The 27441-nt window shown below is 38.1% G+C and overlaps 1 protein-coding gene across 3 annotated transcripts in view; it reads left to right on the top strand.

The window, feature by feature from the left end:
• PLD5 (phospholipase D family member 5) overlaps positions 1-27441 on the top strand; it is a 488282-nt gene that overhangs the window by 442916 nt on the left and 17925 nt on the right. For all 3 annotated transcript variants that reach the window (XM_036835888.1, XM_036835880.1, XM_036835869.1), the window contains 2 exons: positions 8399-8596; positions 15744-15880. In XM_036835888.1, coding sequence (XP_036691783.1) covers positions 8399-8596; positions 15744-15880 — 335 coding nt within the window. The remainder of the gene's footprint in view (positions 1-8398; positions 8597-15743; positions 15881-27441) is intronic.

The raw sequence follows: 27441 nt of genomic DNA, 5'->3' as shown, positions 1-27441 counted from the left end.
TTTACATCTCTAGAGGGCAAAGCTTGGCTTCTTCCATTGCCTTTCAATTCTAAAGCTGTAATGTAGTCACAGCAGAACGATGTCAGAGATTGCAGATAAAAGCTCACAAAAAGCAGCTTACACAACAGGGGGAAAGGAACACTAAATCTTTGTTTAGAATATGGTCATTGGGAATATTTGTTGCTGGAGAAAATCTAAGTAGAGTGACCACTTGCATGTTGATGATGATAAATGGTACATAAGGGGAGCCCTGGGGATGATAAATGCTGAGAATGTTGATAAATATGTTTCCCTCTATCTGATCATACCTAAAGGGACAACCATCATTCATAATTATGGTGTCATTAAAATAAACATTTTTATTTTATTGCTTCCAGGTTTTCCATTAGCTTTGTTTTTTTAAACATTTTTATTGAAGTGTAATTGCTTTACAATGGTGTGTTAGTTTCTGCTTTATAACAAAGTGAATCAGTTATACATATACATATGTTCCCATATCTCTTCCCTCTTGCATCTCCCTCCCTCCCACCCTCCCTATCCCACCCCTCTAGGTGGTCACAAAGCACCGAGCTGATCTCCCTGTGCTATGCGGCTGCTTCCCACTAGCTATCTATTTTACATTTGGTAGTGTATATATGTCCATGACACTCTCTCACCCTGTCACATCTCACCCCTCCCCCTCCCCATATCCTCAAGTCCGTTCTCTAGTAGGTCTGTGTCTTTATTCCCGTCTTGCCACTATTTCCATTAGCTTTTAAAGAATTGGTTCGTCAGATTTCCAGATTAAAATGTGTGATGGTATGCATTCCAACACAAGGTACATAACAGATTCAGCGACTGGAAGACAGAGAAACATGGAAAATGTTTCAGGAGCACCACTTGGCCTTAGGTTTTAATGGGCGAAGTCTCTTCCCCAAATGCAGCCTTTCTGTATGCCTTTACACAGAGCCATTATTGCCTTCATTCGTTCATTCCCCCTGAATGCTTCCTGCTTTGCTGCCTGGGCCACTTCCTGTTTCAACTGGAACCGTGTTGACTACCTAGTACTCCCTCTACAGTGTGACTTAGGATAGAAGAGCAGCAGTCAGCACACATTGAGTGCTGGTCACTGTGCTTACTGCACTAACTTGTCTGCTTACTGCACTCACAACCATGTGATGTGGATGGTCTGGGGATAAGGAGGTGTCATTGCCCTCAAGCCAAAAACCAGCCTGCATGCTCGAGATGAGCAAGGTGCTTGTAACAAGGAGGAAGAGTGACACTGTGGCCACCTGCAGGATGTAAGGAAGCTGGTTTTAGGAAGGACTTGTTACGGGGTTCGGACCTTGTGCAAGGTTTTGTTGGGGAGGGTATAAGTAATCAAGGGCTTTGCTCAGGATTGGATGCTATCAGGAGCAGGGCAACTTTGTGATTGGGTGTTTTAATAAGTTATCTGGGAACTTCTCTGGTGGTCCAGTGGTTAAGAATCTGCCTTTCAATGTAGAGGACGCGGGTTTGATCCCTGATCAGGGGAACTAAGATCCCAGGTGCCGCAGGGCTACTGAGCCCACGCGCCACAACTAGAGAGAAGCCCGTGCGCCACAGTGAAAGAGCCTGAGTGACGCAACTAAGACGCGATGCAGCCAAAAGTAAATAAATAAATAATTTTTTAAATGCAATGTGATCAAAAATTTTTAAAAAATAATAAGTCATCTGTAAGGGAGGGGGATGAAGCAAGGCTAAAGCTGTGATTGGTAAAGAAGCAGCAGTGGCCCATATTAGCCAGGATGGGGTGTCTTTGGTCATTTCTGTGGCTTGGACAATGCTCATGTTTTGTCTGTGTTCACACACAATTACAGAGAGGTCTTTTTTTTTTTTTTGTCTCAATTTCATCCTGGACAGTCAACAGAGTGGCCTTGTCTGATGCTAGTGTTCTGTGAAAGAGTTCATGTTTAACAGGAGATCACCAGGGCATAGCTTGAATGCCAGGTCAGTTCTTAGAAATATCAAGACCAAGCTGACAGTCCTGTGCCAGCTTCCGGGCGTCAAGGGCTATTTCTCATTCTCAGTGGTGTTAAGAAGTTGAAGAGCTAGGCCAAAGTCATACAGCTCATGAGTTGAAGAGGCATAATATTAATACAACTCAATCTGGTGCCTAAGCCCAAACACTTACAAACGATTTGCTCTCATTTGGCTTTTATGAAACATCTGTTTTCATCTTCCTGGATTTCCCAGGAGAATCCAGCTAAGCTTCCTGGCATATTCTGTGGAATGAATTGGATTGAGTCTTGAGAGCAACACTGACTTCAGTAAGAATCCAAGTCTAATGTGACCTAAATACAATCTATTTCAATGACTGTCTCTTGCCCTCCTCTTCTGTGCCTTTGTCAGAAATCAGATCTTGTTCAAGTATTCATGTGTATGGTTAGAAACACCCTTAGTTAGTGATCTCCTGCCTTTTAGCTCCAGCCACTCAGTTTGATAGAAGTGTCTTGAGGTTAATAAAGTGAACCCCCTTTTAAATAAAGTATTCTTTTAGTATGGTAGAAAGTGCTGAGGAAATTTCTCTCAAGGGCATAGGGGTACAGACAGCCTAAGGCAGGTGAAGCAGTGAAAAAAACAGACTAAGGAGACAAAACACACAGAGTTCAGAGATAAGCTCTGCTACATATTTGCAGTTACCTTGGGCAAGATTAGTGACCATGGCCTCAGTGCTCTTAATTCTAAAATGGGAATTAGAACATCTACCTTAAAACGTGTACTGTTAACATAACAAACCTTAACATGTAACTTTATGGTTTCTGTCTGTATCCCCTGCTACGCTTCATGCTCTGAGCCCCCAAGGGCAGGAACCAGGTCTGACTTGTTCCCTGCTGCATCCTCAGAACCCGGCATGGGACCGTTCCAGCACCAGCTCAACTTAACCACAAACAGTCTCTGAGGAATGAATTTTATGCCCTCACACTTGACTGAGTGTGTGGAATCTGTTGGTAGTTAAAGTAAAATCGTTCATGGATAAAGAATTCTGCCATATCTGTTCCTGATTCAAACAAAGGATGTAGTAGAAGCATCCTCAGCAGGCAGAGAAGAAAGGTGGACCTTGGTATAGCTGAAGCTAACACTGTTTGAGCCAGGCACTGAGCTAACTCTTTTACATACATGTTTTCATCTATTCTTTGTAGCAATTCTATGATGTATACCTATTTACAGATAAAGGAAGCGAAGAGGTTAAGTACCTTGCCCTTGGTGGAGTTAGTCTGTCTTCAGAGCCTGTTCTGGGAGAAGACTTCCTGTGTCTTGTTAGGTCACATGGAGAGGTCTCTCTCTCTCTCTCTCCCCTGTTCCTCTGCAGGGGAAAGCTGTCAGAGCTGCTACCCTGGCACCCTTCTAGATTCCAAATTTCACATTAACACTTACCCAGATTATTCACGCCATACCATATTGCAGAGTGGTTGCTTTCTTCCTAGTTATGGGGAACTTGCACTAGTGTAGTGAGTACTTCACTTAATATTATTCTGTGTATTAGGAAAGAGTCAGTAGAGAATGATAGGGGGCAGTGGCTTTGTTCCCCAATGACAGCAGAGATGATGTAACCCCCATGTGGAGACTAGGGGACAGCTGTTCCCAAGGAAAGAGGTACACAAGAGAGCACCGTATTCTTGTCCAGCCTTTGAACAGAAGACTCCAAACATACTTGTTTGCCATGTGTTGCAAGTAACCTGAAATCTCTAAAGGTCTGATATGGAAAAACAAAGGATACCAAAGAGATCCAAACATACTAAAAGCCAATCATGGCCACCGAGTTCAACTTTTGGTCACAAAAATCAAACGATTCCCTGGATTTGTACTTTCATGGCATTCTGCCTCTGGCTCTACTGGGCTTGGATAGAGCTGTGGATAAGGTAGTTTCCACTCAAAAGACTGTGTCAGGTTCTGTACCCCATTGTTGGTGGGTGCAGGAAACATGGTTAGAGGACAGTTGGCTCATTGACCAATATAAGAACTGTCATTGATGCCATCACTGAGCACCGTGCTTGTGGAAGTATTCCAGGTGGATCTCTGGGGCCAGCACGGCCACAGGTTTTATGTGTCCATGTCCAGGTTTGCTGCTCCAGGGCCCTTGGCACCAGAAGAGAGGTTCTTGTTAGATTCAGGTGCTCAGGATCAGAGGCCCTCAGGCTGACCTAGAACCAGGGCTTCTGGGTTGAGAAGGAAGCTTGTTTTCATCTCTGACCACCGTAAATTCATCTTGAAGGCCAGGTATTCATTTGGTAAACATTTTCCAAGCAAACACTAGAGCCCAGCACTGGAAATAAAAATATGAACTTGATGCCTTCAGAGACTGTAGAGTCACTTAGGGGAAACAGACACACAAAATTTTTAAAACTATAATACTGCGTAAAAATGTGCCACATCAGAAATATGTGCAAGTATGGTACTAGACAAAGCAGGAAACATGGCCAGAAAAGGCTTCACAGAATTAACAGCAGTAGACCCATGGGTTGCTTACTAGCCATGTGCTAAGGTCAGTATAGCATAAGGGACCAAGCACACAGGCTTTGAAGTTAGACCAAAACTCAAGTCTTAGCTGTGTCATTTACCATTCAGCAAATAACCATCCAAACCTCAGTTTCCTTCTATGTAAAGTGGAAGGAATAAATACCATTATATCTACTATCGAGATGAAAGGCACAGTGCAGCAGTTTCCTAGGGCTTCTAGACCACAAACTTGGTGGCTTAAAAGAGCAGGACTTTTTCTCTCACAGGTCTCTGAAGGTGCTAATGGAGACTATTTCCTGTCCCCCTAGCCTCTGGTAGTGGCCAGCAATCCTTGGCACATTGGCTTGCTGATGCATCATTCCAGTGCCTGTCTTCATATGTTCATCTCCCCTGTGTGTATGTGACACAGTGTCCAAATTTTCCTTTTCTTATAAGGGTGCCAGTCATATTAGATTTAGGACCTACCATAATTCAGTATGATTTCATCTTGATTGCATCTGCAAAAACCATATTTCCTAATAAGGTCACATTCACAGGTTCTGTGTAGAAATGACTGGGACGAGGGGACGCTATTCAACACAGTACACACAATAAGTGAGCCCTCAGTCAATACTAGCTATTAAAATTAAGATTATTATTAAATTCTAACAACAAAACTTGTAGATAGATATTATCCTCATCAAACAATAAACTAGAATTTAAGGGTTAAGTAATTTACCCAAGGCTAGTCAACAAGTAAGCTGCAGAACCAAGATGCAAATCTGCCTCATCTGACTTTAAAACCTGGGAGGGTCGCCAGCCACATTCAGGCAGGAGCCAGAAGGAGCTGATCTTGACACACAAACAGAAGTCTCTGGTCAGTATTCAGAGGCAGGTTGGGCAGGGAGAAGGGAAGGCATGGTGGGCAGGAAATTGATGTCCCAAAGCCATAGATGGCAAGGCTGGAAGACCCCTGTAGACTTTATAAGCCCAACCCCTTCACTGTTCAGAAAAGGAAAAAAAGGACTCAGAATTGGATAACTTGCCCAAGACCCTGTAATCTGGCCTCAGGTCATTGTTGTTTCTCCGTTTTTTCCTGAGGATGGCCCCAGGCCAGGCCAGCCCCCTGGACATGCGCTAACCTTGCCTGTGTCTGGCAGGCAAGGAAATATGTCAGGGAGGGACAGCTGCTTACTTATGTGGGAACCTGAGTCTCAGCTCCGCTGACCCCACTCCCACCACCGGACAAAGAGCCTATTTATAAGGCTAAACTGATACAAAGTTGCAAACCCTGAAATGATCAAGGCTTCCTTGGAGAAGATAATGTGGCAGCATTGACTCAATCTGGGAAAAGGCACAGAAGTGTGAAGGTCAAGTGCAGAGCCTAATATTCCTGAGATTCTATCAGCAGAGACTGTGCAAACAGCAAGGTGGGCCCCATCTCAACCTGGAATGTGATTAGCAATTATTAGCAGTTATGCTAAACAGTTTTTGAAAATCCCTGAGATTAGAAAACACATAAGTATGTATAAGTCTCTCCCCTTCCCACTGTTAAGGCCTGGGTATTGAAGGCCTGGCCCCCAACTCCCTCATCCTATCTCCACAGCCAGGCAAAGGAACCTTTCCAGTTAGTTCATAGCCTGTCCACACCCCCTCTGCCTCATTACCTCCCTCCCCATGTCCTTCTGCATAAATGCCAAACTGCTTATCCCAGCACAAAGGCCTCTGGGAATCTGACACACATGTCCCACCAGTTTTACCCCCTGCCATCAAATTATAGTATTTACCCACTCACAAACACATACACATTCTCTCTTATCTCCCTCAGCTTCAGCGGCACAACTCTGATTCTATCCCACCGACCTCAGTGCCTTTGCACATACCTGATACGCCCTCCCCACTCTAGTTCCTCCCACTTTCTTAACCTTTCTTAACTGTCCTTAATGTTTGTGTCCATTCAATTCTAGAAATCTGTACTAAAGCAATCCTTGTACAGGCGCACAGAGATGTATGTACAAGGGTGCTCGTTCCTTTATATTTTGTATTAGAGGAAAAATAAGGACAAGTCCATCAGTAGGTTAAATAACTTGTGTCCACCTATTCTGTGGTCACCGTGGAGCTGCTAAAATGATGCCAGCCAGGTATAGATGAATGTGGAAAGATCTCCATGATGCACTGTGTTAGGGAGTCCTAATAGGAAAGGAGAGATGGGCCCCTACACAGTTGGTGACCTCTCCTATAATCCTGAAAAGAGTATTGAGTAGGGGGGTGGAGGAAAGGAATGAAGTTAAACACCTTCCAAGGTGTCCCTGACAAACCCCTCACTGGGTGTTCAGATCATGAGGCATGGGTATTTATGCTGTTAAGACCAAAATTTCACTTTTTCACTTTCATTGACTAAATCAGAAATCATCTATAATTTTTCAAAGTGATGACTTGAAGCCAGTGCTGCTACGTTCCTGGGTGTATTTGATCAAGGGTAAGAAAACGTGCATCAAATTCTGAATCTACCCCTGACTAGATCTCTCACTCAGGGAGATATATTTTTGCTTACCTGTGTAAGATTTACTTTCGTCATCCGTGCATCGAGGGAGGTGGACAAAATAAGCTCTATGATACCTTTGTTGCAAAATTCTATTGGTCTCTTACTCTTGAGGCTTGTGCAATGTTAATAAGAATAATAATTGCTAATATATTTTAAGTGGTTACAATGTGATAGGCACTATTCTAAGCCCATAAAGTATATTAACCGTGTTATGCATCATAGCAATTGTATGAAATAAATACTATTGTCTCCTTTTTATGGAAGAAGAAAATGATGCCCAGAGATTAAGTATCTTAAAAGTCACACAGGGCTTCCCTGGTGGCGCAGTGGTTAAGAATCCGCCTGCCGATGCAGGGGACACGGGTTCAAGCCCTAGTCCAGGAAGATCCCACATGCCGCAGAGCAACAAAGCCCATGCACCACAACTACTGAGCCTGTGCTCTAGAGCCCATGTTCCATAACAAGAGAAGCCACCACAATGAGAAGCCCGCACACCACAACAAAGAGTAGCCTCCGCTCGCCACAACTAGAGAAAGCCTGCACGCAGCAACAAAGACCCAATGCAGCCAAAAATAAATTTATAAAAAAAAAAAAGTCACACAGCTAGAAATTTGTAGAGTTGGAACCTAATTCCAGGCAATCCGATTCCAGAATCCATGATCTAAACCATTCTGTTATGCTGCAACTAAAAGTCAATCTTTATATTGCTGCATGATTTAAGGATTCATACCAAAAAATTTAATGTTGGAGAAAACAATCTGAAGAGCTGATGTAAAAAGTGTAGGTGAATATGGAAAAATTATCTATAAGAGCTCAAATGCAAAACTCCAGCAAAAGTTTTCCTTAAATATTTAAGCATTTTGGGCTTCCCTGGTGGTGCAGTGGTTGAGAATCCGCCTGCCAATGCAGGGGACACGGGTTTGAGCCCTGGTCTGGGAAGATCCCATGTGCCGCGGAGCAGCTGGGCCCGTGAGCCACAACTACTGAGCCTGCGCGTTCGGAGCCTGTGCTCCACAACAAGAGAGGCTGTGATAGTGAGAGGCCTGTGCACCGCGATGAAGAGTGGCTCCCGCTCGCCGCAACTAGAGAAAGCCCTCGCACAGAAACGAAGACCCAACACAGCCAAAAATAAATAAATAAATAAATAAATTTATTAAAAAAAAAAAAATTTAAGCATTTTAATGACGCATCATTTCTGTATACCATAATGTGACTGTATCTACATACTTACAGATACAGTGTATATATATAGTTGTTACAGTATAACAATTGCAAGAAAAAAATATCGCTATTACTATTATTGCAGTCTTTTCTCTGAGAATACTACATTTTTTTCTCTGAGAGTAACACCATCACGTGTACACGGCATTGATGCTTTCGATTTTAATTTCACAGATGAAAGAACTTGGTGTCATCTTCTACAACTGCAGCTGCCTGGTCCTAGATTTACAAAGGATATTCGCTTTATATAGTTCATTAAAATTCAAGAGCAGAGTACCTCAGACCTGGTCCAAGAGGCTCTATGGGGTCTATGACAATGAAAAGAAATTGCAGCTTCAGTTGAATGAAACCAAATCTCAAGCATTTGTGTCGGTGAGTTTTGCCCTCTTCTCTTCCTCCTCCTCCCCTCCTCCCTCCTTCCTCCAAAGGCCCTTTATTAAGTTGGAATGTTCAAGTGTGATCTTGTGTTGGGCAAAAATGAATTTGACAGATTAGTTCTGACACATCCCTTGAAGAGTTAAAATATATCCATTCTTATACTCAATCATATGCTGTCCCTAGTTATAATAATAATACATGTGAATAATCATTCCTAGTTTCAGATACTTTGCATTATCTGATTTGATCCCCCCAGTCACCCCTTAAGGTAGACCCAGGATTATGACTGTGTTACAAATGAAGATATTGAAGTTTATCTACTAGCACAAAGACCGTCAGATGGCAGGTGCCAAGAGAAACACAAGTGCCCAGGTCTTCTGATACCAGATGCTATTTTTGATGCCTTTCATCAATGATTTTCAGACTTGATCTTAGCAGTAGAACCCTCTGATGAAACAAATCTGAGGGAACCCCAGTGTGTAAAACAGACAAAAGCAGAACTATTGTATTTGATTGGGGCTGGAGGGCAAGAGGCCCATCCAAAAGGGCAGGGCACAGTTTCCAGGCCTCTGATTACACTTGAAAACAACCACCCCCTGCCCACACACCACAGCTATCCCCACAGTGTTGCTGAGAGTGGGCAATGTAAATATCTGGACCTACAGTCCTGGTCCTCAAACTTTAAAGTATCTAAGAACCAGACGGGGAACCTGTTTAAAATGCAAACTTACAATCCCCCCATCCTCACCAGGATCTGATCCACTGGGCCTGGGTAAGACCTTAGAATTTTGATTTGAACCAGGCTTCTGAATTGATCCTGATGCTCTGGTAAACTTCTCTAAACCATGCTCCCAATTTAATATGGCTGTTTCTCCACTGTCAAGCAGTGCTTCTATGCCAACAACTTTTATGTCACTGAAGAGCTTTTCATGGAAAAGTGAATAGTAGGCTTTTTGTCTATTAAAATGAAAGCACATTTTGAAAATTTAGAAATCTAGCAGTAGAGAGAAAATTGAAGTTGCTTGTCTTAAACAAATTCACGTAAGTGTGAAAAATATAAAATAGACTATGAAAAAAAAAATAGACTATGAAAGATTTTCGTCAAGTAGAAGTAAAAAAAAAAACCCTTTTTTTGGTATGTGTGGAGGTCAATAATGCAGTAGCGTGTAGCATATCATATAGGGCATTTTACTAATAAAATGCATATATTCAATTTTATTTGCTCTCAAGACAACCCTATAAGACAAGAAAACCAGATATCATTCTCAATTTGTAGATTAGTTGCAATAAGAAATTTGCCAAGGAACCACTAATCCAGATGGTAACATGACACCCCAGGAGTCCAGTAAAACAGATTGAAGCAGCAAGAAATAGATGAATTATAAGCAAATTTCAGATATTTGCTAGATTTTGAATTTACAGTTTGAATCTTAGAGATGAGTGAATGTCATTGTTGCATAAATTTAAATTCTGACCCTTAAAAAAGTGGGAGAGTCCTCCTTTGTTGACCCCAAAATTAACATATCTACTTCAGAGAGAGGGCCCAGGCCTTTAATAAAATCTATGAAAATGCAAGGGCTTTGCTGTATTCCAGGGCAAATTTATAAACTGATTTTTATTAAATGGTTTGCCACAAAATAACTTGAGCTTTTTTAACAGTCCTTCAGGTATAGTCTTTTAAACCATGCAGCACCTTTATTTTCTATTTTTATTTATTTTATTATTTTAAATTATTTTATTTTCCATTTCTTATTAATATCTCAAGCCTACCTTTGAATTTCAGTTCAACAGATATTAATTGAACACCATTTTTACAGAGGTATAAAATCTTACAGGTATAAGATAAATAAAAGTCAGTATTCCCAATATTGGAATTGGTATCATTTACTTAGAGCTCCTTGATCTCGCCTCTGTTATAGCATTTATCACATTTTTGTAACTATTTATTTATTATCTCTCCCACTATTTTATCAGGCTCTGAAGGTCATATACTGTACTCTCTTCATTATTGTTATTCCCAGTACCTCCCTCAAGCCTCCCTAAAGCAGCAATAAATGTTGGATTTGTTCTACTAGTAGTAATATCAATAAGAAGTTCCAGGATACATACAGTTTTCTGAGTATATGTGCCAAACAAATGCCAAGACAAATTTATTTAAGTTCAAAATATTTGTTGTAAGATATCTTAAAATAGTATATTATATTTTTATAAGCTGACTGTCCCAAGACTAAATTAACACACAAAATATATATATTTGAAGGCCTTAAGAATTATCATTACCAAAATTAGATTTTAGGTGATAATAACTTAGCATGGTTAAATATAAATTTGAAGTTATGATATAGATATGAATTATTTCTAATTTTCTCATGGAACACAAAGAGGCACTTGGTTAGATTTAAGTATGTGATCTCTAATAACTTGGGGCCAGATCATTCTAATTTTCTTACATTCCCCATTGAAATCAGAAGATAGGAACAATAGGCTGAGTTTTTGTCCTATTTTGTGGCGTTCTTTTTAGAACTCTTGAGATTATGCATTTGATTTCCAAGATAAAGACTAGTTAGTTCAAGGTCTGTTTTTATTGATCTGGGTGCTAGACAGATTTCATTTCTTGTTGTTTATTGTTTAGTTCATTCAACCATCAATCATCTAAACTGAGATTTATTTAGTGAGTGAGGGCAGACATTGAATAGAACTTGGTGCTACTCTGAAAAATATCATTAAATACCCCTTTATAATCTCTGCTATATATTTTAATTACATTTTAATAGATTTATTGATATATAACTTACTACCATAAAATTCATCCTTTTAAAGTGTAAAACTCAGTGGGTTTTAGTATAGTCACAGAGTTTTACAGTCATCTCCACCTTCTAATTTTAGAATATTTTCATCACCACAAAGGAAAAAGCCATACCCATTAGTAGTCACTCTCCATTTTCCCCTTCTCTCAGACCCTATAAACCACTAATCTACTTTCTGTCTCTAAGGATTTGCCTTTTTCTAGACACTTCATATACATGAAGTAATACAATATGCAGTCTTTTGTAACTGACTTCTTTCACTTAGTATAATGTTTTCAAAGTGCATGACTCAGTACTTTTTCCTTTTTATGACCAAATAATATTCCACTGTATGGATATATCACATTTTGTTTATCTGTCCATCAGTTTATGGACATTTGAGTGTTTTTGCCTTTTGGCTATTGTGAATAGTGCTCCTATGAACCTTCATGTACAAATTTTTATTTGAATACCTGTTTTCAGTTCTTTTGGGTTTATGCTTAGGAGTGAAATTGCTGGGTACTGTGGTAACTCTATGTTAAACATTCTGAGGCACTGACAAACTTTTCCAAATTGACTGCACCATTTTACAATTCTACCAGCAATAAATGAGGGTTTCAGTTTCTCCACATCTTTGCCAACACCTGCTATTTTCTGTTTTATTTTAGCCTTCCTAGTGGGTGTGAAATTTGTCTTATGATTTTGATTTGCATATTTTAATGCAGTTACTGGCCATTTGTATATCTTAATACACTTACTAGCCATTTGTATATCTTTTTAGAGAACTGTCTATCAAATCCTTTGCCCATTTTTCAATTAGATTACTTGTTTTTTTTGTTATTGAGTTGTAAGAGTTCTTTATACATTCTAGATACAAGAATGTACTTGATTTGCAAATATTTTCTCCCATTCTGTGGGTTGTCTTTTCATGTTTAATTACATTTTAACATATATCTTCTGGGAATGGAGTATGGATTTTTTTAAAAAACCAGGAAACTGTTATGAAATAAATCAAAACCCTACTAAAGCAAGTATTTAATGAATATGCAAAACAAGGTACATGCAAATATAAGGCATTTATAGATGTAAGAAAGAAACATAGATTACTTATAATCAAGATGCCTCAAGAGCACTTGATTGGTAAAAGATCATCACAGAGCTGAAATAAAGAAAAGGATCTGTATTTTCCTTCTCCTTATATTTTGCCATGGAATAAAGGAGTACACAGTGCAAGGCTCAGAAAATTAATTCAGGAATGATAAAAAGGGAACTTAACAGCCTTCTCTGTAATTAAACAATCAGAACTAGTTAATTTCCTCTGCCACATCAGAGGACACGGTCAAGTACTACCATGACCCCAGGGGCAGAGGTACTCATACACATAGTCATGCATTTCCTTAATAAACACATGAAGCATCTGCCATGCTCTAGGCATTGGGTTAGGCAATGGGAACATAGGAAACAAAAAGGTATGTACAAATAAAGGTCTATTCACACATGGATGGAAATACCTAGAGTGAAGCAACTCCAACTAGGAGTAGAGGTTGGGGGTCATACAAGCCTCCAACACTTACTAATTTAAGAAGCACTTGCGCATTCATTCCACAAATATTTATGGAACATATAATATGTGCTAAGTATGGCATGGCACAAGGTGCCAGAGACATACAACCAAGCAACTCACAAGCTGGTGGAGAATCACAGAGACAAATGAATGCAGTACAATGTAGCATGTGCTGGAATGACGCTGCACAAAGCAGGAATCTTATGTTGATCACTGATGTATGCCAAGTGCCTAGACTAGACCTAGGTGCATGGCAGGTACTTCACAGTATTTGATGAATGAACGAAAGCAAGTGCAGAAGAGGAGCAGACCCAGCCAGGAGTAGGCCATTCTCTTATTTAAGCCTCAAGGCAAACCTGTGTGAAAGATTTGTTACTGTTCTTATCTCATTGGAAACAGAGGTTCAGGAAGTGTAAGAGACATGCCCAGCATGCTACAGGTTATAAATGCTGGAACCAGGCACATCACCAGCATATAAATGCTCTATCACCAAAGGCACAGTATCCAAACTTATTAGAAAATAACAAATGTAAAGAGACCAGCAACTCTGTGTCTAAATTTGTTCCTCCCTGAAACCAAAATCCAGTTTTGGGAGCATGCAAGGAAGTTCAGGAAATTCCTAACTGAAGCAAAAAGGTGGGCATTTGGACACATTTCAGAGTTGACCTAGGCTCCTGTCTAGAGCTAAGATCCTTAGCTTCTCCATGTTAAACCTAAAGAATGTTTAAAGACCCAATAGGCTGAGGAAATTAATTAATTTGAATATTTAATTTATTAATGGAGATAGAAAAATGAGTAAAATGCAATTCCTAAAATCAAGGTATATCAGTCCAAGCAAGGACATGAGACAAGTGTAAGTAATTATAAGTTTGAATATGCTAAACAATATAACAAATAAATCATATTATGGGAGGACAGAAAAGGAGAAGTAGCCTCTAGGTGACAACATAAAAATGTTTCATGAGGAGATAATATATGAGCTAGAACTTAGAGAATGTATAGGACTCTGATAGGCAAAGATAGGAAAACACATCAGCCAGAAGGGCTGGCAGGAGCAAATACACAGAGGCAGACAAGATGAGAGCATAACCATGGGCTGACGATTATTTTAATTTGGGGCACGGAAGGCATGGTAGCCAGTAAATGAAGGAGGCAGAGAAACGGGAGGGCCAGGACTCAGAGGATACATGGATCCTTCCCTCCCAATGAGATCAGACTGGATTCCAAGAAACCAGGAGTCCTGAGAGTGACACATGTTTGTTTGTTTGTCTTTTAAGCATCGAGGAGACAAGGAAATGAGTTCAGAAGACATATAAAAGCCCCAGCAAACAGCACCAGTGCCTGAATGAGGGAAACAGCAATCTGGAGTAAGAGGGAGGGACAACATGAGAGACACTGCAGAAGCCCAAGCCATCTATCTTGGTGACAGATGGGGTATCTGCATATGTGTGTGCTGGGGAAGAAGTGTAGGATGAGCATTGGTTTTTGTTTGTTTGTTTGTTTGTTTATTTATTTTTTATTGTTTTGTTTTGGGCTTTTTTGTTGTGGTTTATTTCTCTCTTTTAGCATTAGTTTTTTTTTTTTTAATACTTACAAGCTCATCCTCATTCCAGAAGGAAAGTAATTTAAATCAAAAACTCATTCTGATACTCACCTGCCAAGACAACACTCTGAGTAGGGGCGCCTGGTGGGTGTGGCCCTTCAAGAGGCTCCTTTCTCAGCCCCACACTCCTCCTCAGTTGGGCATCCAGTCCGAGAGCCTCATCTTCCCTCTCTCTAAGCTGGGATAGAGATTCCCACCAGTACTGTGTGGGGAGTTGTTCCCAAACATTTGTCAGGGACCCTGACCACCATTATTGGCAGATCATTTGATGAAGGACCCAGTACTGCCATTCCAGGCAGTTCCAGAAACTGTTTATTTGGGCTTTGGTACTAAGCACCCGTTGCAATTTTTGTATTCCTTCACTTGGTTTCTTGCTTGTCAGAGTAATGCAGGAACTACAGAAATGCTCCTTTCAGTCTTGTCCAGTGGAAAACCAATGAGAAAACCAAAATACATCTTTCCCGTTCTATAGCAACTTTATCTAAAAACATCATACTTCTGTAAGATGGAAACCACTTTGAGCAACATAAGAAAAATAACTCAAGTATAATGTGCCTCTTTTTTCATTTTTCTTAAGTCCCTGTCTCTCCTTATGGACTTGGCATCTTAATAAGTCACTTGGTTTTTCCTCTAGAATTACTGATGACCGTTTCTCAACAATCAACACTCCTCTTCCTCACTCGATGAAAGATTTGGGGAAAAAAAAAAAAAACACAAGATTTTTAGACCATGTGTCTTGAACATCTTCATGGCCACATTATCTTTCAAGTGAAATAACTTCTAGCATAAATGGCTTGCTTTATGCATATATATACTATATATGGTAATGTCTGAGAAAATTAACTATGTATGACAAGGATGTATACCAGAGTCACATTAAGTTTAGACTTAGACCACTCTTATAAAAATAAGAGGTGTGTGTATTGAAAACAAGAATTCCCTCCCAAAACTGACTTAAAGGACAGATTTGAGACCCATCCCCCACACACCTTGATTTCTACTTGCCTCAACTTTGATAGAACTGAAAATGTATTTGTCTTAGTCTCATAAAGAACTGGAAAGTAGGTTTGCAAAAATTGGTTAAAAGCCAAGATTCATTTTTTAAAAATTTTAAATAACAACAAAAAAGAGAAATCCCCAGATTGCAAAAATTAATACTCTAAAAGTTTGGTTTTTGTGTCTTCACAGAATTCTCCCAAACTGTTTTGCCCTAAAAACAGAAGCTTTGACATAGACGCCATCTACAGTGTAATAGATGATGCCAAGCAATACGTGTACATCGCAGTCATGGACTACCTGCCTATCTCCAGCACAAGCACCAAAAGGTCAGTGAGTGTGCAATCTCAGCTTAGATCCTGGGCTCCAGGGCCAGACACTAAACTGGAGACCACAGGAGAAAACACTCTGGACACTGAGATGCTATCAGGTCACATTAGGTTGCACACCATTCACATCTTCTCAGTGTACATTTGCAGCTCACCCATAGTGCATCTCCTCTCTCAGTCCACTTTAAGGACTCAGGGTCTCATCCCACAGAACCACCTCAGTAGTTTACATTATAAGCATGAGAGCAACTTTAGAATAAAGATTGGGTTGTTTTCAACTTGAAAATTATTTGGAAAAATAAATAAATAAATAAATTTTAATTATTTGAAAAAAATTTTTTGAAATTTATCAGTTGAGAGGTACCTGAAGGACATACTGAAACTGAGTAGGTCTGGCAAGATTTTCCTTAAAGGAGGTATCACTTTGTTGTATTCATGTAGGTCTTCATTAAATGCTAAATTTTCATGCTATCTTTTCCACTTAAGGAGAAGGAAACTTAAAATATGTATGTTCTCAGTCAATCCATCCATCTGTAAGAGGAAGAGAGCATCTTAAAATGGAGATTTATTTTTTAATATTCATCACTGTTTAAGTGTGGAAATACTTGGAATCAACTTAGGAGCGGAATTTATGTCTCTAAGTCATAAATGCATGGCTAGGCCCCAAGTATTTCCCACTTTTGCTTTCTTGCAGGGAATGCAGAGATTTGGGTGCTTGTAAATGTTTTGAATGATCCATTTAATCCAGGAAAAGTTTCCAAAGTGCAAATTTCTAAGGGTACAAACTGAGACATTTTTAATTTGGAAAATTACAATTTCAAAATAACCATTTACTGAGGTTAAATAATGTGACGTGCCCTATATTGCTTGAATATTTTTCATATTGCCAACCTCACATATGCATAATATACAACTTCTCTATGCAAATGACTTTAAGATTGCAAAAGATGTGTTTCTCCCAGAAAGTGATGACTCCTAATGATTGTCAAAAACAATTTTAGGCTGCAAGAAGCACATTATTAGGACACCTTTACTTTAAAATATTGTGCACCCTTTGAATATTCATGAATTTTTTCCACATGCTTTCATTTTTCCAATCCCTCTTTTTTATGTTTTTCCCATTTATTGTTTATTTGGTTTTAAATTTTGTCTTAGACTTCAGCTTCACTTTGGGAAGGGTTTGAAACATAATAGATAGGTTTTACCTGATTTTCCTGTTATTCGGGAGAATAAGTTCAAGTTTATGGACTTATTAGGATGGGATGATAATTTCAGAGGATTGGCAAAACCTTCATTCCATGAAGTCCCTTCAAACAAACAAAATTAGGATCCTTCATAGCCAAGGGGGAAGGAATTAGTATGGATAATCTAAAATATTTTGGAAATACAAAAATTAGAGAAAACTAAAAGAACTAGAAACTGACCTGAAATCTTGCATTTTGATTATAAAAATACCATTATTGTTATTATTCAAAGAGCAGTTCTTTTATTATACTGATGATATTTCAAACCTGTTAATATCTCTAGCATTTTAAATGAAAAGCCATCAGAGACATAAGAAGTAGTTCAAACATCAAGGTTAAAATTAAATTCTTCTCAATCACATGAATGAAAAAAAATTTTAAAGAGTGGACTTGTTTTTACATCATCCTGGAGAAATTTTTCAGGCATGAATTCAACTTGAATAAACAATTAGATATTTTCAAATATCAGTGTGTTAATAACCTACAAACTTAAGTTTTAGTCTGCACAGTAAACATAAAATGAAAGAGAAAAAATCCACATGCTTCCAAATTAGAAATGGTTGATATTGGTAGGCAGAGATATTGGATATATTCTCCAAACTGGGAAGGAACTATGACACCAAAAAACAAAGCAATTATGAAGTTTATTGTGGGTAAATTACATATAGGCAGGATTAGGCAGATGGAGATCTAGAGGCATTCTCAGCTGCACTCCATACTACCAAAGGGGCACAGGGGGACTTAAAGGGGCCAAAGGTAAAAATAGAACTGACTACTAAGGGAGAAACATGTCTGCACTGACAGGAACCAGAGATTATTCCTCCCCTGAGGGGGTCTCATGACCATTAAACATCTGCATCAGCAAAAATCATTCAGTTCATATCAGATGAAGGCAAAGATAAAAGATGAACATGTTCCAAATTAAGGAACAAGATTAAAAACCAGAAGAAGAACTAAGTGAAGTGGAGATAGTCAGTCTTATCTGAGAAAGAGTTCAAGGTAATGATCATAAAGATGATCAAAGAAGTCAGGAGAAAAATGGATGAAAAGAATGAGAATTTAGAAGTTTTTAACAAAGAGAAAATATAAAGAACAACCAAGCAGAGATGAAGGCTACAATAACCAAAATGAAAAATACACTAGAAGGAATCAACGGTAGACTAAATGATACAGAGGAAAATGGATCAGCGAGCTGGAAGACAGTAGTAAAAATCACTGACATTGAACAGAAAAAAGAAGAAAAATAAATGAGGGCAGTTTAAGAGACCTCTGGGACAACATCAGGAATATTAATATTTGCATTATAGGGATCCCAGGATGAGAAGAGAGAGAAAAGGATAGAGAACATATTTGAAGACATAATAGCTGAAAACTTCCCTAACCTGGGAAAGGAAACAGACATAGAAGTCCAGGAATCACAGAGAGTCCCAAACAGGATCAACTCAAAGAAGAACACAGCAAGACACATGGTTATTAAAATGGCAAAAATTAAAGATAAGAGAGAATATTAAAAGCAGCAAGGGAAAAGCAGCACATTACATACAAGGGAACTCCCATAAGGCTAACAGCTGACTTCTCAGCAAAAACTCTGCAGGTCAGAAAGGAATGATATGATATAAAATGATGAAAGGGGAAAACCTACAACCAAGAATACTCTACCTGGCAAGGCTCTCATTCAGATTTGATGGAGAGATCAAAAGTTTTACAGACAAGCAAAAGCTAAAAGAGCAGCAGTTTTAAAAGTAATGTTGGGCTTCCCTGGTGGCGCAGTGGTTGGGAGTCTGCCTGCCAATGCAGGGGACATGGGTTCGAGCCCTGGTCTGGGAGGATCCCACATGCCGCGGAGCAACTGGGCCCGTGAGCCACAATTGCTGAGCCTGCGCATCTGGAGCCTGTGCTCCGCAACAAGAGAGGCCGCGATGGTGAGAGGCCTGCACACCGCGATGAAGAGTGTTCCTCACTTGCCGCAGCTAGAGAAAGCCCTCGCACAGAAACGAAGACTCAACACAGTCATAAATAAATAAGTAAATAAATAAAAGAATGTGAATTTCTAAAAAAAAAAAAAAAAAAAAAGTAATGTTAAAGGGACTTCTCTAAGAGGAAAAAAAAGGCCACAACTAGAAACATGAAAATTATATTTGCAAATGATATGGCCAATAAGGGGTTAATATCCCAAATATATAAACAGTTCACACAACTCAACATCAAAAAAACCCCAAACAACCTGATCTAAAAATGGACAGAAGACCTGAATAGATGTTTTTCCAAAGAAGACATACAGATGGCCAACAGGCCAGGAAAAGATGCTCAACATCACAAATTATCAGAGAAATGCAAATCAAAACCATAATGAGATATCACCTCACACCTGTCAGAATGGCTGTCATCAAAAAGGCCACAAATAACAAATGTTGGTGAGGATGTGGAAAAAAAGGGAACCCTTGTACACTGTTGGTTGGGATGTAAATCGATGCAGCCACTGTGGAAAACAGTGTGGAGTTTCCTCAAAAAACTAGAAATAGAACTACCGTATGATCCAGCAATTCTACTACTAGGTATATATCTGAAGAAAATGAAAACACTAATTCAGAAAGATACATGCACCTCAATATTCATAACAGCACTATTTACAATAGCCAAGATGTGGAAGCAGCCTAAGTGTCCATCAACAGACGAATGGATAAAGAAGATGTGGTATATATATGTAATGGAATACTACTCAGTCATAAAAGTGAATGAAATTTTGCTATCTGCAACAACATGGATGGACCTGAAGGATATTATGCTTAGTGAAATTAGTCAGACAAAGAAAGACAAATACTGTATGATATCACTTAATAGATGGCTATAACAAAACAGAAACAGACTCACAGATATAGAGAACAAACTAGTGGTTACCAGTGGGGAATGGAAAATGGGGGAAGGGCAAGATAGGGATAGGGAATTAAGAGGTGCAAACTGCTCTGTATAAAATAAGCTATAAGGATATATTATACACCACATGGAATATTTTATAATAACTATAAATGTAGTATAATGTATAAAAATATTGAATCACTGAAACTTCAATAATATTATTAATCAACCATACCTCAATTAAAAAAAGGAAAGACAAGGCAACATATCAAATACTGTGGGATACAACAAAAGCAGTTCTGAGAGGAACGTACATGCTTAATATAACATATATATTACAAAATTAGAAAGATCTCAAATAACAAGCTAACTTTACACCTCAAGGAACTAGAAAAAGAAGAACAAATTAAGCCTCAGGTTATCAGAAGGAAGGAAATGATAAAGATCAGAACAGAAATAAATGAAATAGAGACTAGAAAAATAATACAAGGGACCAATGTAACTTAGAGCTGGTTATTCAAAAAGATAAACAAAACTGACCAAACTTTAGCTAGACTAAGAAAAAAAGAGAGAAGACTCAAATAAGTAAAATTTGAAATGAAAGATAAGATGTTACAACTGAAATTACAGAAATACATAGAATATGTGAGGCTACTATCAACAATTATATGCCAACAAACTACATAACCTAGAAGAAATGGATACATTTCTAGAAACACATAACCTATCATCTCTGAATCAGGAAGAAATAGAAAAATCTGAACAGACCAATATTGAGTATAGAGATTGAATCAGTAATCAAAAACTCCAGAGCCAGACATCTCACTGGAGAATTCTTCCAAATGTTCAGAAAACAACACCAATTCTCCTCAAACTCTTCCAAAATATCCAAGAGGAGAGAACAGTTCCAAACTCATTCTACAAGCCCATCATTACTTTGACTCCAAAGCCAGATAAGGATGCCACAGAAAAAGAAAACTATATGTTCCCTGATGAATATAGATGCAAAAATTTTCAACAAAAGATTAGCAATCCAAATTCAAGAACACATTAAAAAGATAATACACCATTACCAAGAGAGATTTATTCTGGGATGCAAGGATAGTTCAAAATACACAAACCAATAAATGTTATTACACACATCATATCAATAAAATAAAATATAAAAATTACATGATCATCTCAATAAATGCAGAAAAAGCATTTGACAAAATACAACATCCTTTCATGATAAAAACTCTTAACAGACTGGATGTGGAAGGAACATACCTCAACAAAATAAAGGTCATATACAGTAGACCCACAGCTAACATTATATTTAATGGAGAGAAATTGAAAGTGTAAGATCAGGAACAAAGAATGATGCCTACTCTTACCATTCCTATCCAATATAGTAATGGAAGTCCTAGCTAGAGCAAATTAGGCAAGACAAAGAAATGAAAGGCATTCAGATCAGAAAGGAAGAATTAAAGTTTCCATTATTTGTTGATAATATGTTCTTAAATAGAGAAAATCCCAAAGAATCAGTCAAAAAATATTTGAATTAATAATTTCAGTAAAGTGGCAGGATACGAAATTATCATACAGAAATCAATTGCATTTCTTTACACTAATGATGAAGTATCTTAAAAAGAAATAAAGAAACTCATCCCATTCACAAAATCATCAAAAAAACCACAAACTATTTAGGAATAAATTTAACCAAGTAGGTGAAAGATATGTACAATGAAAACTACAAAACTTTGCTGAAAGATATCAAAGAAGACACAAACAAATGAAAAGACATCCACATTCATAGATTGGAAGAATTAATATTGTTAAAATGGCCATACTATCCAAAGCAATCTACAGATTCAGTGCAATCCCTATCAAAATAACAAATGCATTCTTCACTGAAATAGAAGAAACTATCTGAAAATTTGTGTGGAACCAAGAAAGACCCTGAATAGTCAAAGCAATCCTGAGAAAAAAGAACAAAGCTGGAAATATCACACTTCCAGATTTCAAACTATACCACAAAGCCGTAGTAATAAAAACAGTATGGCACTGGCACAAAAATGGACATGTCAACAAATGGAACAGAATAGAGAGCCAGAATTAAACCCCAGCATATACAGTCAACTAATACTCAACAAGGGATCCAAGAATACCCAACAGGGAAAGGATAGTTTCTTCAACAAATAGTGCTGGGAAAACTGGAGAAACACATGCCAAAAGATGATATTGGGCCCTGTCTCACACCATCCACAAAAATTAACTTGAAATGGATCAAAGACTTAAACATAAGACGTGATACTGTAAAACTCCCAGAAGAAAACGTAGGGAGGAAGCTCATTGATATTGGTCCCGGCAATAATTTTTTGGCATGATGCCAAAATTACAAACAGTAAAAGAAGAAATCAACAAAAAGGACTACATCAAACTCAAAAGCTTTTTTCCAGCAAAAGAAACAATTAACAAAATGAAAAGACAACCCACAGAATGGGAGAAAAATTTTTTAAACCTCATATCAGATAAGGGGTTAATATCCAAAGTATATAAAGAACTCAGTCAACTCAATAACAACAATAACAAAAAAAAGTTGATTTTTAAAAATGGGCAAAAGAACTAAATAGACATTTCTCCAAAGAGTATATCAAAATGGCCAAAAGATACATGAAAAAATGCTCATCATCACTAATTATCAGCGAAATGCAAATCAAAACCACAATGAGATATCACCTCCCACTGTTGTAATGACTCTTCTTGACGAAGACAAGAGATAACAGTTGCTAGGAAGGATGTGGTGAAAAGGGAACCTTTATACACTATTGGTGGGAAAGTAAATTGGTCCAACCTGTATGGAAAACAATATGGAAGTTCCTCAAAAAATTTAAAAATAGATCTAGCATATGATCCAACAATTCCACTTCTGGGTATGTACTCAAAGGAAATGAAAATGGGATCTTGATGAGATGTATACACTCCCATGCTTATCACAGCATTATTCACAGTAGCCAAGATATGGAAACAACCCAAATGTTTATCAATGAATGGATTAAAAAGATGTAGTGCATTTACACAATGGAATATTATCCAGTGATGAGAAAGGAGAATACCCTGCCATTTGCAATAACATGGATGGACTTTGAGGACATTATGATAAGCAAAATAAGTCAGACAGAGAAAGACAAGTACTAAATGATATCACTTACAAGTGGAGTCTAAAAAAGTTAAACCTATAAAATAATGGTAAAATGGTAAAATGATGGTGCCCTGGGAACAGTGGGGTGAGTGGAAGGGTGGATGAGAGTGATGGTGTTTAAGGGTACAAACTTGTAACGAGTAGTAAATGAACCATAGAGACCTAATGCACAGTATAATGAATACAGACAATAATATTGTACTATAATGATGTAATGTGATAAATATCACTACATTGGCAATCATATTACAATATATAAATTTGTCAATATAACATGCTGTATACTTCAAACTTACACAGCATTATACATCAAATTGATTTGATTTTTAAAATGTAGGCCTGTTAGTCTGTGGGGTATTAATATATTTCATTTATGTATTCATTCAACAAATATTTATTGGGCACTGTGCAAGAGTGATTAAAGTGTGCATAGTGTATAGTCCCAGGAACTTTATCCATTAGGGGCAGAAGGACACAGAATAGATTTTCATAGCACAGTGGGGTGGATAGAACAATAGGTATGTGTACAGAATATTATAGATACTTGGTGAAAGGGCTTCTATGGCAGTTTCAGGGTTTGAAGAAGCTTATTAGAGGAAATGCTACCCAAATTACCTTTAAACATATGCATGAGTTAGAAAAAAGGGTGAGAAAGGGAGTTATCCAGGTAGAAAGGAGAGCTTGAGCAAAGTTTCAAATGGAGAAAAATAGCCTGGTCCATGCCAGGATCTATAACAAGGTCAGTGCAGGAACATAGAGCCCAAGATAAGGTGGTGAGAGACCAAATTAGAGACAGGGCAAGGACAAGGAGCAAGAGGGCCTGACTACTGGGGAGTCTTGTGACCTTGAGGAGCCCCCACTGTGTTTTAATCAAAGGATGATTTGCTACAGTCCAAGAGATAAGGGACAGACCAGCTAACCATAGAGCCATAGAAGCCAATGGAATCTAGAGCAAAACATAGAAAGAACACTCTTTGACATAAATCACAGCAAGATCTTTTTTGACCCACCTCCCAGAGTAGTGGAAAGAAAAACAAAAATAAACAAGTGGGACCTAATGAAACTTAAATGCTTTTGCACAGCAAAGGAAACTATAAACAAGACGAAAAGACAACCCTCAAAATGGGAGAAAATATTTGCAAGCACATCAATGGACAAAGGATTAATCTCCAAAATATATAAACAGGTCATGCAGCTCAATATTAAAAAAACAAACAACCCAATCCAAAAATAGGCAGAAGACATAAATAGACATTTCTCCAAAGAAGACAAACAGATGGCCAAGAAGCACATGAAAAGCTGCTCAACATCACTAATTATTAGAGAAATGCAAATCAAAACTACAATGAGGTATCACCTCACACCAGCTAGAATGGGCATCATCAGAAAATCTACAAACGACAAATGCTGGCGAGGGTGTGGAGAAAAGGGGACCCTCTTGCACTGTTGGTAGGAATGTAAATTGATACAGCCACTATGGAGAACAGTATGGAGGTCCCTTAAAAAACTAAAAATAGAATTACCATATGATCCAGCAATCCCACTACTGGGCATATACCCAGAGAAAACCAAAATTCAAAAAGACACATGTGCCCCAATGTTCACCGCAGCACTATTTACAATAGCTAGGTCATGGAAGCAACCTAAATGCCCATCGACAGACGAATGGATAAAGAAGATGTGGTACATATATACAATGGGATATTACTCAGCCATATAAAGGAACGAAATTGAGTCATTTGTTGAGACATGGATGGATGTCATACAGAGTGAAGTAAGTCAGAAAGAGAAAATCAAATATCGTATATTAATGCATGTATGTGGAACCTAGAAAAATGGTACAGATGAACCGGTTTGCAGGGCGGAAGTTGAGGCACAGATGTAGAGAACAAACGTATGGACACCAAGGGGGAAAAACCGCGGTGGGGTGGGGATGGTGGTGTGCTGAATTGGGCGATTGGGATTGACATGTATACACTAATGTGTATAAAATTGATGACTAATAAGAACCTGCAGTATAAACAAACAAACAAAACAACTAATACCAAACTTTCTTTGGGTTAATTTGTACAGAAATTGTTAATATAAATGTTTCAGACATTACATGAAATTTCTAAAAATCTTATATGTTCTGGTGTAATGTATAAGTCATAATTCCAGTTATTACTTTAAAATGTATATCTCAGAAATAACTAAATTTCCTTGTCAATTGCATTATTATGAACTTTCATCAAATCTTTAACCGTGGTCATTTTTAAGTCTTTTGTCATTTACAGGCAGTTCTGGGTGTACTCTGATGCTTTTGCAAAAATGTTCCTGTAAAAGGGTTTCATCTTCAAGGAATTCATGGAAAAGACTCTGACAAGTACAGGTTTCTGGTAACTGACTATACTGCTGAACTGAATGAATAAGCATTTTCAGAACTCTAATGGAAAACTGATGAATTCATAAAAGTGCTAACAAAAGATCAAGATGAAAAAAAATTAATTACATGGGACTGAGTGAACTGATGAGGATGGTTATAATTTTTGTGACTTTCTGTTTGAATTTAAAAAAAAAATCCCACAAGGACTCAGAGGCAAAAAATATACAAATCAATTTTCACTGCAAAGTAAAGCAGCTGTTACAGCAGTGGAGGATTACTGGACTGAATGTCAATATTATGACATAGTATGAGTGTGTTTCGTGTTTGGTAATTGCAATCATTGTTGCTTTTGTTGTGGTCATCCATTTACAATGCTTGGTGTCAGTTTATTTATCTCTTGTAAAAATAAAATACAGTGTGTGTGTGTGAAAAAAAAAAGAAAGCAAAATGTGTACTAATTCACTTAGAGAGGAAGAACAAACTACATATAATGATTGGACTTGTTCAACAATAAAGAATGATATCTTGATATTTTCTTCACTTGATACCAGATAAACAATGTCTTTGCCAGCTCAAGATGGTATAATATTGATATTGAGGATCATATACTATTTAAAAAAAACCTTTTCATAAAGAAAAAAAAAAAAACTACAAACAATAAATGCTGGAGAAGGTGTGGAGAAAAGGGAACCCTCTTGCACTGTTGGTGGGAATGTAAATTGATACAGCCACTATGGAGAACAGTATGGAGGTTCCTTAATAAACTAAAAATAGAATTACCATATGACCCAGCAATCCCACTACTGGGTATATACCCAGAGAAAACCATAATTCAAAAAGACACATGCACCCCAATGTTCATTGCAGCACTATTTACAATGGCCAAGTCATGGAAGCAACCTAAATGCCCATTGACAAACGAATGGATAAAGAAGATGTGGTACATATATACAATGGATTATTACTCAGCCATAAAAAGGAACGAAATTGGGTCATTTGTAGAGACATGGATGGACCTAGAGACTGTCATACAGAGTGAAGTAAGTCAGAAAGAGAAAAACAAATATTGTATATTAACGCATATATGTGGAATTTAGAAAAATGGTACAGATGAACCGGTTTGCAGGGCAGAAATAGAGACACAGATGTAGAGAACAAACGTATGGACACCAGGGGGGAAAGTGTGGGCGGGTGGGGGGTGGGGAGGGATGAATTGGGAGATTGGGATTGACATGTATACACTAATATGTATAAAATAGATAACTAATAAGAACCTGCTGTATAAAAAAAATAAAATAAAATTCAAAGAAATAAAAAATAAAAATGATTGCTAACAAAAGAAAGAGAAGCCAATGGAATCAATTTTAAAAAGAAAGTGTAAAAAATTAATAAACAGAAACCTCAATTAAATAGAGTTGGGAGACCAGAAGTAGAAGTTCTCACACCCTGCTAGGATAGCAGAGCCTAACAGGAAAAAGACAGATTCCTCTTCTTTCCTGGCAAGGACTCAGCCAATGAAAGGCCATGACACTTTGTTTACCATAGCCCTCCCAACTTCCTTTTCCCCTCTGTAAAAGTGTTCTCCCTCCCTTGTCATGCATGTGTCTTGCCCATAATTGCAGATCCAGAATTGCAATTCTATGCTGATTCCAAATAAACCCATCTTTGCTGGAAAAGTATCTGGCAGTCTGTTTGTTTCAGGTCAACAAAAGGAAACATCAACATAGCCACATGTAGCCTGGTTTAACAGTAATGTAAGAATTGAATGATGTTCATTAGATTTGGCAGTTAAGATAATCACTGCTGACTTTGAGAAAATTTGCAGAAGAATCATGGGCTGGAGGCCGGGGTCAGTAGGCTGATAAGTGAATAGGAGGTGATGAGGTAGAGGCAGAGGTTCTAGATTCTACTA

Source organism: Balaenoptera musculus, chromosome 1 (assembly GCF_009873245.2).
Source record: "Balaenoptera musculus isolate JJ_BM4_2016_0621 chromosome 1, mBalMus1.pri.v3, whole genome shotgun sequence".
NCBI lineage: Eukaryota > Metazoa > Chordata > Mammalia > Artiodactyla > Balaenopteridae > Balaenoptera > Balaenoptera musculus.
The sequence above is the reverse complement of the archived record's forward strand: the minus strand, read 5'-3'. Positions and strand labels throughout refer to the sequence as shown.